This window comes from Sinocyclocheilus anshuiensis, unplaced genomic scaffold, assembly GCF_001515605.1.
Source record: "Sinocyclocheilus anshuiensis isolate Anshui unplaced genomic scaffold, SAMN03320099.WGS_v1.1 scaffold758, whole genome shotgun sequence".
Lineage (NCBI taxonomy): Eukaryota > Metazoa > Chordata > Actinopteri > Cypriniformes > Cyprinidae > Sinocyclocheilus > Sinocyclocheilus anshuiensis.
In genome coordinates this window covers 1,556,028-1,570,521 of record NW_015548126.1, presented here as the reverse complement: position 1 = coordinate 1,570,521, position 14,494 = coordinate 1,556,028, and the positions used below count along the sequence as shown (strand labels likewise).

Genomic DNA, 14,494 nt, shown 5'->3' with positions numbered 1-14,494 from the left:
TAATGGTGTTTTCTTGTCCCCTGTTTTTTTTTTTTTCTGTGTGATTGAACAGCCCATGTTGCTCATGACGCACATGGAGCGACAGGCGTAGGCAGGGCTGAGGTGCGCGGGAGGGAGTTTGAGGGGCTTTCGCACAGTGTGTCAGGGGACATCAGTAGCCCCAGTGCAGCCCACGTCCATGCTGAATAATTCAGCCCGCCTCCATTCCCTTCCACCTGAGGAGGCCTGTCTCCTAGCGTCACCAGCGGGGCCACTCAACTGCTCCCGAAAGGTCAGACTCTACCCCATCTGAGAGCTGGGCCTCGGGGGCTAATGCACTCCCTGTTTACCATCCAGCTAATGCTCCCTCGACTAATCTGACAAGCACAGGCCTCTCACCTTCAGAGCTCCTTCAGATGAAGCCGTATCTACGAAGGCTTTCAAAACCATCGGCGAGGCGCCCAGGCTAAGTGCCTTCTCTGGTCCAAACCTGGGCTCGTGGGTACCTTCGCACCAATCAATTGATCTTTTTTTCCAGAGTAAATGGAATAGAATGGAGCGTAAAGGGTTTTGTCCTCTTGCTCTCTTTTTTGAAAGCCGATTTTATTCACCAAGCGCTCTGTTTCTACTGAGAGGCGATGCAGAGATGCAGCGGTAGGATATTAGAGCAAACATGCATGATACAAATGGGTGCATTTATCAGCGGCTGACTCGTATTGACTGAAATTAAAGAGTGCAAGGGGCTGGATGAACTGTAAAGACGGTCTCAGTCTAACGACACCTGAGATAATGGATTGGTACTTGGGGTTTAACTGAGGTGGACAGATTAAAGAGTTTAACGAATGAGATACTATGGAGTTATGGCGTGTAAATGTATGGATATTGATATACTGTACAAAACATGAATAAGTATACTAATACTAGAGGTTATATTTCATTTTCACCCATATTGACTGGAAAGAAAGCAGCTGGGCCAGGCAAGTAAACTCTTTAAACAAGAAAGTCTAACTGACAATCTCTTTCAAATGGGTGATTTCTCATCAGGGAACCTCGAATACTGTGATTGTAAGACTCGAACAGGCTCTGACATTTCACCCTTCATTCTGCTCTTTGTGATCCCTAACGGCCCAAAGAGATTCTGTAAAACTACAATCAATGCTCTCAAAGCAGCACGATACATGGATTTTCCCCAACGTGGTGACAACCGGCGTACACATTTCTAGATTAGTGAACGGCGTTTTGCCTTGATGATTCTCCGTGGAGGGAACATCTAAGTGTTTATCTCAACAACAACAAGTCTTTACTGTTCTTTGCACTTTGACAGGATTTGGGTTAATGTCATTTGGCAGGGAACTACGTGTAAGGGTTTATGCGTGTTTGGTATCTCACTTGTATCAGCAGCGCAGCATTTGCTCTTTTTGCATAAAGATCATTTTTATTAGGGTTCATCACAACAATCTCTAGGCCAAATTGCTGCTTATTCTGACCAAAATGTAACTATTCTATGAGATGTATGAATTTGTATGCTTTTTTCCCCATAAGAACACTGAAGTCTATTAAGCAGATTGTAAAAACTATACAAATTGTTAGAATTCATAGCAAAAATTCACCAAAATGTAAAATGGCTATGAATTGTGTTGATCTGACTGGCATGTAAAGTGATGAACTACAGTTTGATTTGTTTTTATAGTACGTACCATTTAGACGTGGGTTTATGAAAAGTATATTATGTGATAAAACATTGTGTTATAAATATTGTATTTATCAAACATATAATAGTGCGGCAAATTTTTCAAACTCTAGAAGTCAGTTTCCACCTCATAGACTAAATCTAGCAATGCAACTTCATACTGTATCTCACATTATGACTTTATTTTTCACAATGTGACTTTTTATCTAATATGGATCTTTAAATCTCCCAAATGAGATTTTATATTTCACAAATGGGACTTTGTACAGCATATTATGACTTACAATGTGATTCTATACATCACAATTTTGACTTTATATCTCATGTTATGGCTTTATACAGTATCTCACATCATGACGTTGTATCTCACATACTTTTGCCTCTCACAAACTATATTTGTTACTTAGAGACAGGCTTTATTAGCAAACAGTAGTACGGAGTTATGTTTGTGCTATTCTGACTATCTCACAAACATACCTTAAAGCCAGTTACACAGTTTATCTAGTTAAATTGCTACTAAGTGCCTTAAAAAAATTTGGAATATCTTTCAAAGATGTGATATCATAATAATCTGGCAAATTCAGTGATTAGTTTTGTGTGCAATGAGCATTAAACAGTCAGTGAACAGACTGTGGGCGGTAAGTCTGAGACTACAAAGCACCAAAGATTCACAACTTTGTTTGAAAATTGTTTAAATTTTGTGTTATAAAAAAAAAAGCAGGAATTTGCATGACTGATTTATGTCGGTCATTTCAGTACCCTTGAGCACAGCTAGTGGCAGCAGCAGATGTGACAGTAAGTCTGCTGCTTTAGAAAGTTATTGAAACCCCAATCAGCCTGTTTTACCATGGTACAGTTGGGCCTGCTTTGATTGGACAGGTCTGTCCACCAACGCTAGCACAAGCCATTACAGAGCCACTGACAATCCCAAACAACGGCATTAAAACTGCATCCCTTCAACCCAAACAAAAGCCACTCGCCATGATTCAATGTGTCACTGGTGAAATATTCATCATGAAAGAAAAGTTCCTCTGAAGTTGCCTTTGATTAATCAGGTATGAAGACAAGGACTTTGCAAACCAGTGACCCTTAAAGAAATGTTCCAAGTTCAATACAAGTTAAGCTCTATTGACAGCATTTATGGCATAATGTTGATTACCACAGAAAATATGTTTGACTAGACCCCCAGTAAATAATAAATAAATAAAAATGTATGAAAGCATAAACAAATGTAAATGTAAATTAATGAAATATAAAATGGTTAAAAAAAAAGAAATTATTAAAGTAAACAAATAAATCGATCAAAATATTTTTGATATGTAAAGAGTATGTGTTTGTATACCTTGGATAGCAAAAACTAGTTGTTTGGGGTCAACAGTTGGGGTCTTCTTTTCCGGAGACTTCTTCCCTGTTCGACGGTGACCCCTCCGTTTCTTGCTCTGTCCCCAAAGGTTGGAACCGCCGTGCATGCTGGGAATATTCAGGATGGCAATGCCCTCCAATGAGATGTTGCTGAGGTTTAGGGTGACACCATCACACTATAAAACACGAGAAAGGTACAATTACAATTATTATACAATGAGTGAACAAATAAATGACTTGATCGATCAATCAATCAATAATGAATAAATATATCACTGTTGCATTAGCACTAACAAACTAAAACTAACGTGCTTTCTGTTACGTGGGCCTTTCTGAAAATCATCAGAATTGTGTGTGTCAATACAACAAAATCTTGAAAGACATTTTGTCAAAATGTACTTTTTTGCATTAAAATAATATACTACAGTTCTTTCCAGTGGTTCAGCAGGGAGTGTTTAAGTGTTAGAAAGGTGATAAGGCATGTGGTTTCTCACTTATTCTCATTACCTCCATTTCAAGATAATCATGCAGCTTCTTGCAAGTTGCCGAGAAGGTCTCTGAGGTTCCAAACTCAAAGTACCAAAGCTTATTCTTCGCCCTGAAACCAACAAGTTGTGTCAGTTTTTTATGGATAATGGATCATTTACAGAACATGCAATTATTAATTATTATGGTGAAGCATGGTCTTAAATATCTGAGTGGGTAACTAGGATGCAGAATATACGGATACCATAATGGTTATCAGTCAATATATTTTATTGTGCATGAATTTTTTTAAACATTTACACTATGATTCAGATACTGATATTTATATGGCCAAAAAGTAAGATGAAATTCTTATAGCTTCGAATGTAAATCAATGAGATCTTTATGACTGTATAACAGATTACCTACATAATAAATATAAGTTGCCATCACTCTATATTTGTCAAACAAAAAATCTTGGTGAGATTGTATCTAAATGCTTAATTTTTTTATCAAAGCTGCAGTTTTTATAGTGGAGGCAAAAATATAATGCAATGCAATACAATGACAATTCAGAGATTAAGAAATGAATGTTCTTTAAAAGGTAATATCATAAAATGATGTATGGATAATTAAATATACCTAAGTAGTTTCAATCCAGTACATGTTCATTTTGAAATATTACAAATAATGTCCAGAATTTGAATATTAGTGCATGGTAACTGTAAGACTGTAGGTTCAAAATCAAAATGCTTTAGAGTAATGCATAACCTAAAGTAATCCACAAAGACTGTCTGGTCCTCATCTTGGCATGAAAATGATAGATATACAGGATGACTGAAAAACTGAAGCACATGGCGCAAACCCCTACCATTACAGAGACCAGCTAGGGTTCAGAGAGGGTAATCTAGCTGCCCCTTCAATTAAGAGTGGGCTGTGGAGCCGGACCCCTGTCCCCCACCCCACAACGAAGTCTCTCTGGGACCAGGATCATGATCAGTGACCTCACCAGAACAAACCACCATCTGTTTTCATTACCAGCAGACACACACACCTGAACCTTCTACAGCAGGGACCAAACAGCAAGGATTTTGAGATTTAGAGAATTACACAATCCAAAGCAGAAAAAAGGGATCTGGTTAAAGGAAAAATAAAGGAGAAGAAGGACTCGATAATTGGCATGAAAACAATAAAAAGGCTTAAAGGAATAGTTCATATAAAATGAAAATGTGCTTAAAATGTATAACCCTCAGGCCATCCAAGATGTAGATGAGTTTGTTCCTTCATTGGAAAAAATGTGGAGAAATTTAGCATTACATCACTTGCTCTGCAGTGAATGGGTGCCTTCAGAATGAGAGTCCGAACAGCTGATAAAACCATTACAGTTATCCACAAGTAATCCACATGACTCCAGTCCATCAACTAATGTCTTGTGAAGTGAAAAACTGTTTATAAAAAACAAATCCATCAAGACGTTTTTAACTTAAAACCTTTTTTTCCCCGAGTCCTCTATCCATAATATTGCTTTTTCCAGTGGTAAAGCCATCTCGTCTGAATCAGGAGAGAAATAAACACAAATCTGTGCTTAAAATCAAATGCACTGATTCCAAGCAAAAACAGATCAAAACAGTTCTAAACAAATATGTAGATTACTTGTAGTCGTGTGGATTACTTGTGGATTATTGTGATGTTTTTATCAGCTGTTGGTATTCTCATTCTGACGGCCCCCTTTCACTGCAGAGGATCCACTGGTGAGCAAGTGATGTACTGTAATTTTAAATTTCTTCAAATCTGTTCTAATGAAGAAACAAACTCATCTACATCTGAGGGTGAGAACATTTTCAGTAAATTTTCATTTTTTGATGAAGGAGTAGACTGACAAGCAGTCATAGTGTTTGTTAGCACTGTAGTTTTTTAGCTTTTCAGCAATACTGTAAAAGAAGAAAAAAGATAAATGCATAAAAGCATTTTAAAGCGTTATCTTTCTAACATCAATCTGTACCTCTGTAATTAAAGGGGAGGTGAGAGGTATTTTTCACACAGAATGGATTAAATTTATATTAATGGCAGTATCACTTCTTAAATGCCCATAACTTGAATCCTACCAAAGTCCTGGCATCAGTCGCAAATCCAGAACAGATTATCAATCAGGGGTCCGCGGTGGGGGAAAAAAACCTTTTAAAACACGCTGATGTGCAGAAACTGCGCAATAAAAAATGGTCCCCTCTTCACTGGATCCCAGCCCCAACAACCTGGATCTATTAGTATAAGCAGGACAACAATCGCTGAATTATTGATTTCCTCATTAGACTTTTTGTCAGGACCATTTAGTGACGTTAAAAATTAGCTTTCATTAGCCACTAGCAGGAGAACCTCGCCGCCTTTGATTTATAATGTGCAACATGGTCAATATACGGCAGAACGGATGAGGAAAACACGGCGCACACGCTGAGATCGGCCTCCGTATGTAACCACACACACCTCAAAGCACAGATTACATGGACACACACACTTCTTCATAGTGACAGAAGCTGAAAACTCTCCTCCCAGAGAGTACTTACAGTTATACAGATTCAGGACATACAGGATGCCTGGATTAACATATGGACCTTTATGTTCGTTATGCATCTAGGTAGGGCTGCTAATTAAAAGACTGCTAATTAAAAGCTGCGTTAAAACCCAGAGCAGAATGTTGAGTGATGGTTTGTTAGCATATGTCATGTTTTATCTGAATGCAAAGGGTAACAGCCACAGGTAAATGTCTGTGTTGCGTCATTTGTGAACTTGATCTCTTACTAAAAATGTGTTTTAATGTAATAGAATTTGGTTCCAAAGCAATATGCTGTATTTTTAACCATTGACTATAGCCATTCAACATTACAGTTACAGTATAACTGAGAGCTATCAATTTGAACATTTATTAGAATACTTAAAATAACTTCTAATTTTAGTTAACTTAAAACAATCATCACATAAACCCATTATAATAAATGTCATATTTACCTGTGCCCTTCAGCAAGTAGGAAATATACAGAAACTGAATAAAGTTATCAAACACTTAATTCTAAATTAAATATAGATGATAGATTAAATATGGATAGATACAAAAGTTATTGATTTCCTCTTTTTTCTTTTGATCTTTAAATAAATGTTCAAATCGATAGCTCTCAGTTATACTGTCATGTTGAATGGCTATAGTCAATGGTTAAATATTAGGGGGGAAAACTATTTCATAGAGACATCAGTATCATTGTTATCAGTGATACTAGCCTTCAGTCATAAAAAAAATTTGTCATTATACAAATATTAAAAATATACTGTCTTTATGTTGTTTGTACATTAATTTGAAGATTGAATGTGAAATTATTGCAATGAGGCACTGAGGCGAAGTGGTGCTCGCGTCTGAAACGTCTTGGTTTGATGTGGTCGTAAAGATGCTCTGCGACTGAATAAATGCACTTCTTGTCAAGAAAAATTAGACAGAAGCAGCAGTTGTGAATGGGGTGGCCAACCCTAGCTCCGCCCCTGCATTAACTGTGTTAAATATTTTTAAAGCCCCGTTCACACCAAGAACGATAACTATAAAGTTAAAGACATTAGTGTCCACACCAGAGCGTCCACATATCGTCTGTATATTCCAAGCGCACACGCGTCTGTCGCTTTAAATTCTCCAGCTCGTTATAGCAGGATGGATTCTGATTGGCTGTCAATCTTTGTATCGTTCATCAGCTGGAAAAAAATCATTTTGAAAGTGATTCCAAAGATATCGTTTCTCTGTGCCTTTATCGTTATAGTTGTGGTGTGGACTCTGCTATTCTTTAATATTCAGAACGATTTTTATAACTATATCTTTATCGTTATCTTTATAGTTATTGTGCTTGGTGTGAACGAGCCTTTAAACTGAAAAAAATAATCGCCTGCGTTAATGCGCTAATTTTGCCAGCACTAAAATTCATATATAAATTCTAAAACATGAAAAAAGTAACCAACTACTAAATAATAAAAAAATAAGAATACATTTTTGCATCAGAATATCAATATTGATGAGATTTCATAGTTTTGAGATTTAAAACAATTTAAAGAGAGAGAAAAAAAGCATAAAATAAAGTAAAATTAAATAAAATAAAAGAGAAGAGAAAAAAAGCATAAAATAAAATAATGAAGTAATAATTAATAATTAAATAACAATGTATGCATTTAGCAGACGCTTTTATCCAAAGCGACTTACAGTGCATTCAGGCTATACATTTTTTACCAGTATGTTATCAAGTAAAGACTAAATAGAATATAGTTGTCTAATTATAGAGGTTTCAGGGTTTATACTGCAGATCTCAGACAATGTATCTTTTTAGACCTCACCTCTGAGTTCCAATATTGCAGACATTTGAGCAAAAGATCAGTATATATTGAGCCACGATGGCTCCTTAGTCGATTCCCTCCACTTAACCTAACAAGAGTGCTAAAGCGACAAATCAAGCCGATCCTTTTGCTCATTAGATAATTAGGAGCATCTCATCTCTTCAATCGGATTCCCATCTGTTCCGTTCCCTTTCACCAACGCACACAAGTAGGGCTGATAGACGGGGTCACAGCTACACTAAAGACTGAGGGAAAGATCCATGCACACACTAGGAGGGGTGGAATGAAATTTTGGATTATTCTTACATGGAAACAGAATTTAAGTGTACTAAAAGTACCAAAAATGTACATAAAGTGTTTTGAATCAAAATGGTCTATTGTGTGTCTTCCCAGTGCTACCAAACAAGGACTTGAGGCAAAGTGTCACGGCGGTGTTGTCGACCTGAGGCGACTTTGCCTTTCGCCACTTTCTGCTGCGTCTGAGGAAGGCAAAACATGGTCTCGTCATTGATTTTTTTATTTGACACCTAATCTAACCTGCAGTGATGTACGACCTCATTCTCACACTAATTTCTTCTTTATCTGAGGTGATAAATATCACATTGATATAACCAGCTCTGTCAGGACTGCTCCGATGCACTGGTTTGCAGAACATGACACTACAAGAAGAAGAGTAGAGAGAGAGAAAGAGAGAGTCGTTGCTTGTTATAAAACCATAATCCTAAGTATAGCACAGTGTTATTTTAGTATCACTGAGATACGAGTAAAAGTTTTTAATAATATTTTGAATTCGTTTTTATTTTTATATTTTGTTTTTCATTTTTATTTAAGTTAAAGTTTTAGCAATTTAGTTGTGTGTTCTTGTCATTTTTATTAGTTATATATATATACATATATTAAATTTCAGTGATAGTTTTACTTATTTTAGTAGATCAAGTTTAACTACATGAAAAAGAAAATTATCATGACAACTAGCTGAAATAAAAAAATAAAAATAAAAGATTTTTTAATATATTTTATGTAAAGTTTAATTCATTTCAGGTAAATATGAACAGTTCTACTGTATTTGTGATCAAATAAGTGCAGCAAATTAATTCAAATTTTTTGACCATTTTGACCATTACCGTGCTTATATATCAGACGTTAATTGTTTTTATATAATAATAGTTTTAAATCATTTTGACCGGTAGTGTATATATATAAAATCTAAATTAAAAAAGAGAGAGAGAGAGAAATATATAGGGAAAAAAAACTAAACAAAACAAAATACTATATATATTCAATATCTGGAAAAGCATGAATAAAAAAAAAATGTCATTGTAATTATATATGTATAATTATTCGTTTTGCAATATTTCTAAGCTAGGTATCCCTTGCGGACAATGTATAAAACATAAAAATTTATAAAAAATTTAAAACATACTGTGCAAGACAATGCCACACCAGACCCACACGACTGATGTAATATTTCAAAATGCAAAATTAAACCTAAAACCTACTTAAAGACTAAGTTTAAACAGTTTAGTTTGTGCATTTTGGAGCGAAACACTTGAATGTGTAAAGCCAGGCCTGTCATGTGATGTAGGCTCTCCTGACTCAGGGTGATGGTTAATGGCTGGAGAGTGTGAAGGAGGAGAGGTTCCCTGACAGCTGGCAGCCCTGCAGGAGTCAGTGGCTCCACATGGGGCTGTGGCTACTGAAGAGGTTGCCGTGAAGGCGGAGGACAACTCAGCAGGGGAAGCAGGCCTTTCTAGTACCGCTGGGTTTTATCTGACTCGCCGTACTGGTCAGAGACGAAGTGCACATCGGCACCTAAAACATGAACTAGAGCCTAACTACAGCTCTGTGTAATCTGTGGTCATGATGCCCAACAGTCATCAGTGCACATGTATGCACTCAAGTCTCTTGTACAGTAAGGGCTTCCCTGTGGAATTCTGTTCCAGTGTGGATGGGGAATGTCTCAAAGGCCCTGCAGATGGAGACCAGCATCTGCCAACTGAGTCTAAGAGATGCAACACAGGTAATCAGATGACAGCAAGTCCTGGCACGTCTACAACACGAATGAACTGAGACTAAACCATAGAGGATCTGGCCGATGGCCATTGATCTGAAATCAAACACAACAGGGTCTTGCAATGAGCCCACTAATTAAAGGCACATTGTCAGGATTTCAATCTTTTATAAATTTAATGATTTAAAAAAATAGACAAAAAATTGTGTTCACTTAAAAATGATAATTTACTTAGCCTCATGTTATTTCAAACCTATATGCCTTTACACTATACTATTCCAAAGTTTGTGGTTAGTAATATTTTTTTGAAAGAAATTAATATTTTTATTCAGAAAGGATGCAATTAATTGATGAAAAGTGACAGTAAAGGCATGAATAATGTTATGACAAATATAGTAAAAACCTTACTTTTGAACTTTCTATTCATCAAAGAATCCTGAAATTTTTTTTATCAGTTTCCACAAAAATATTAAGCAGCACAACCGTTTTCAACATTGATAATAATAAGAAATTTGTATTGAGCAGCAAATCAGCATATTTTAGAATGATTTCTGAAGGATCATGTGACACTGAAGACTGGAGTAATGATGCTGAAAAGTTAGCTTTGATCACAGGAATAAATTGCGCTTTGAATATATTAAAATAGTAAATGCTTATTCTTAATAATATTAATAATAATATTTCACAATATATCTGTTTTTACTGTATTTTTAATCAAAAAGTAAAAGTTCATAAAAAAAGTATCATAAAAGTATCGTAAAAGTTAATACGACGTGTACATTATGTTAGGCAATTTAAAGGGACAGTTCACTGAAAAATGAAAATTCTGTCATCATTTTCTCACTCTGATTTCATTCTAAACCTCTATGACCTTCTCTCTTCTACGGAACCTAAATGAAGATATTTTTAATATTTTTTTGTACTTTTTTTGTACATACCCAAATTACTTTTTCAAAAAATCTACTATCATGTTGTGTTTTTTCACAGAAAAAATTAAATCATACAGGATTGGAACTACATGAGGCTTAGTAAATGGTGATTTAATTTTGATTTTCGAATGAACTATTACTTTAAGAACAGATGCTTCAGTTGGAACATTCAGAAGAGACCACTGCATAAACTTCCAAGTCAAACAAACTAGTAAATGCAGGGCTGAAACCATTAACTATTGAGGAGGACAATATTTTGCTTCATACATATGGGTTTTTCAATTATTGATTCTGAAACATTCCTTCTCTATGGTGTGACTTTTCTGTGTTGATACCTGACATGATTGTGCAAGGTGTGAGATCTTCTTCTAACATTCAGTATGTGAAGTGGTGAACATCAGGTGGAGTCATCTGCTATTTCTGTATGTAAGCAGTGTGTGAACATGAGGAGGTGGAGCAGGGAGGAGTTTGAAAGTCCAGCAGGGATGGGGACAGGGCCACAGGTGAGATCTCAATAAATTACACTCTGAAGTGGTCATTAATTATAGATGACATCCCAATCAGACCAGCGATTTCATCTGAAATGAGGAGCAGTGTGCGTAGCGGTGTTGCCCAGGGCTCTGCTGGGATGGTTTATGTATATGTGTGTGTGTGTGAGAGAGAGAGAGAGAGAGAGAGAGAGAAAGAGACCGAGAGCAGTGGGTCAAACAGTCTTAGCTCTTGCAATAGCTTTTTGATGAGGACCCTCATTACGCTAAACGGCCCTCTATGGTTCAGCCTCCCTCTGACTCAAGGAAAGGTTAAACAGAGAATAATTAAAGAAGAGCGCCTCAGGCTGAGCTTGTCACCCTTAAGGCAACACTCTGGTCAGCGGTAGGCTGTTTCAAAGACGGCTCAGTAGAGCTCAAGTACTCCTACCTAGTCAGTATCATATGGCTGAAATAAATGACACATTAATGACACTTCATTTATTTCACACTTGGTGAGGATGTGGAAATGCCAACAATGCAACAATTAACGAATAAAATCCTTGAAATAGAAAAATAAAACATATGTTCAGTAAGATTTATGTTTTTGAAAGAAGTCTCTTATGCTCGCTAAAGTTGCATTTATTTGATTTTTTGTAAATATTGCAATTATTAAAATTTAAAATAACTTTTCTATTAATAGTTTAATTAGAAATTGTTTTCTATTTAAATATATATATTTTTTTATTTATGTTTTTTTTTCTGAGAGACCAAAGTGGCATTTTGCTCAAGAAACTTTTCTTATAATCAATGTTGAAGACAAATATTTTTGTGGAAACCGTAATACTTTTTTTTCAGGATTTCAGGATTCAAAAAGAAAGTTCAAAAGAACAGCATTTTATATGAACTATAAAACTTCTGTGACATTATAAATGTTGTTACTGTCACTTCTGATCAATTTGATGCATTTTTACAAAATAAAAAATATTAATAAAAAAAAATCTATAATAAAAAAATGTAAATTCATTAAACATGAAAGTAAAAAAGCATATATATGAACAGCTGTTGTATGCAAATCCCCTTTTAGTGTCCATGGAAAAATAAAAAAACATGAAAGTGAGATCATGATGATCAAATAAAACTAATTTTGAGGTTTAAATATTAATTTAAAGTTCATTCATTTAAAGACTAAGTACATAAACATTTACAGTCACACATCCATTCATGTTCATCATGCCATATGACTATTTCCACCTTGATATCATATATAGCTCTTATTGTTATTATCGTAAAACCTGTTCACATGAGATCTGCATCAAACATTTTAAGTGGCTTTCAAATGCCATTTGTTTATTTATTTATGTTTTATTTATATGACAGTGATGGCTAATTTCAATTTAACTCAATTTTACTATGGTACTTTGGTGTAAAACATGGCTACAGTACAGGTGGTACAGTATTTTTGTAGGCAACAACCACAAGGCCACAAGTCTAAAAAGACGCCACACATAACACTGAAGTTCACAAAACGAAGACAACTGAGACACGTTTTTTTCTCCTTTTTCGCATCATCTTGAAGACAGAGATTATCTTGGAAGCGCATGAACGATCATTGACGAGAGAGAAAGTGTACTTTAACGAGTCCATGCGACGCTGCCACACTGATTGTCTGCTTTTAATCCTCGACCTCATTATCACCCTCTGGTCTTACTCCAGCAGTAAATTAATCTATCTGCAAAGTGTCAAATCTTCTCACCTTCCTCCTGGTAATCACCCGAGGTGCAAATAAAACCAGGGAGCCGGGTTCGCTCAAGACCCCGCGTCCGTTATCAACAAGATGATGCCGTGTTATAATTAAAAACCAATTGGCCATTGTTGGGTTGCTCATTAAGCCGATCAAATATTTGTGTCCTCACTAAGGTCAATGCAATGACATACAATAACAGGCAGTGAGAACCGGAAAAAAACGTTAGAGATTGGAAAAGTTGCACAGAGAAAACAGCCAAAAAGTAATTAAAAATATGCTAATTTTATAGCTACACCATTTTAAGAAGGAAAGGACTGTACAAAGTAACAAACAAAGCACAGTCAAAAAACAAGTTAAACTGTCAACACTGATACCTTTCTTAAAGCTTAAAACAATAGTTCACTCAAAAAAATGAAAGTTTGCAGAAAATGTACTCACCATGAAACTATCCGAGATGAGTTTATTTCTTCATTGGAACAGATTTGGAGGAATATAGATTTTGGAGGAATCTCTTGCTCATCAATGGATTCGCTGCAGTGAATGGGTGCCGTCAGAATGAGAGTCCAAACAGCTGATAGAAACATCACAATAATCCACAAGTAACTCATACGACTCCAGTTCATTAATTAACTTGTTGTGAAAAGCTGTGTTTGTAATAAACAAATCCATCATTAAGCCCTTTTTGCTTCTGGCTAAAATACAAGTCCTCTATCCATAATATTGCTTTCTCCAGTGAAAAAGTCTGAATCAGGTTAGAAATATGCACAGATCAAGCATGGTTTACAAGTGAAAACAGTCCAAAACACTTCTAAACAAATATGATTTTGATGTGAGAGGATAAGAGATGATGGACTTTTTTAATAGAGGAAGCATCATGCATTATGGACTGTTATTTTAGAATAGTAGCAATGGAAGCAATGGCTTAAATAATTTTTTTTATTACAAACAAACAACTTTTCACTTCACAAGATGGAGTGGAGTCACGTGGATTACTTGTGGATTATTGTGATGTTTTTATCAGCTGTTTGAACTCTCATTCTGACGGCACCCATTCACTGCAGAGGATCTGTTGGTGAGCAAGTGAAATAAAGCTAAATTACTGAATCTGTAATGATTTAATTCCATTAAAGGTGTCATATGATGTTGCTAAAAAGAACATTATTTTGTGTATTTGGTGTAATGAAATGTGTTTATGCGGTGTAAAGTAAAAAAAAAACATTATTTTCCACATACTGTACATTATTGTTTCTCCTCTATGCCCCGCCTTTCTGAAACGCGTCGATTTTTACAAAGCTCATCGGTCTGAAAAGCGAGGTGTGCTCTGATTGGTCAGCTATCCAGTGCATTGTGATTGGCCGAATACCTCAAGCGTGTGACGGAAATGTTACGCCCCTTACCATATTGTGATGCCTTGTCCGGTCCCGGCGCGACGAGACAAAAACATTAAAACCCATTATAAACGAGGCATTTGTTGCATCCAGTGGG

The 14,494-nt window shown here is 35.9% G+C and overlaps 1 protein-coding gene across 1 annotated transcript in view; it reads right to left on the bottom strand.

Annotated features, from left to right (window-relative positions):
* Positions 1-351: 351 nt before the first annotated feature.
* Positions 352-14,494, bottom strand: part of LOC107704693 (diacylglycerol kinase beta-like) — a 46,619-nt gene continuing 32,476 nt past the window's right edge. The window contains exons 22-24 of the mRNA XM_016507681.1: positions 3,539-3,629; positions 3,012-3,207; positions 352-485 (exon numbers count right to left, since the gene is read on the bottom strand). Coding sequence (XP_016363167.1) covers positions 352-485; positions 3,012-3,207; positions 3,539-3,629 — 421 coding nt within the window. The remainder of the gene's footprint in view (positions 486-3,011; positions 3,208-3,538; positions 3,630-14,494) is intronic.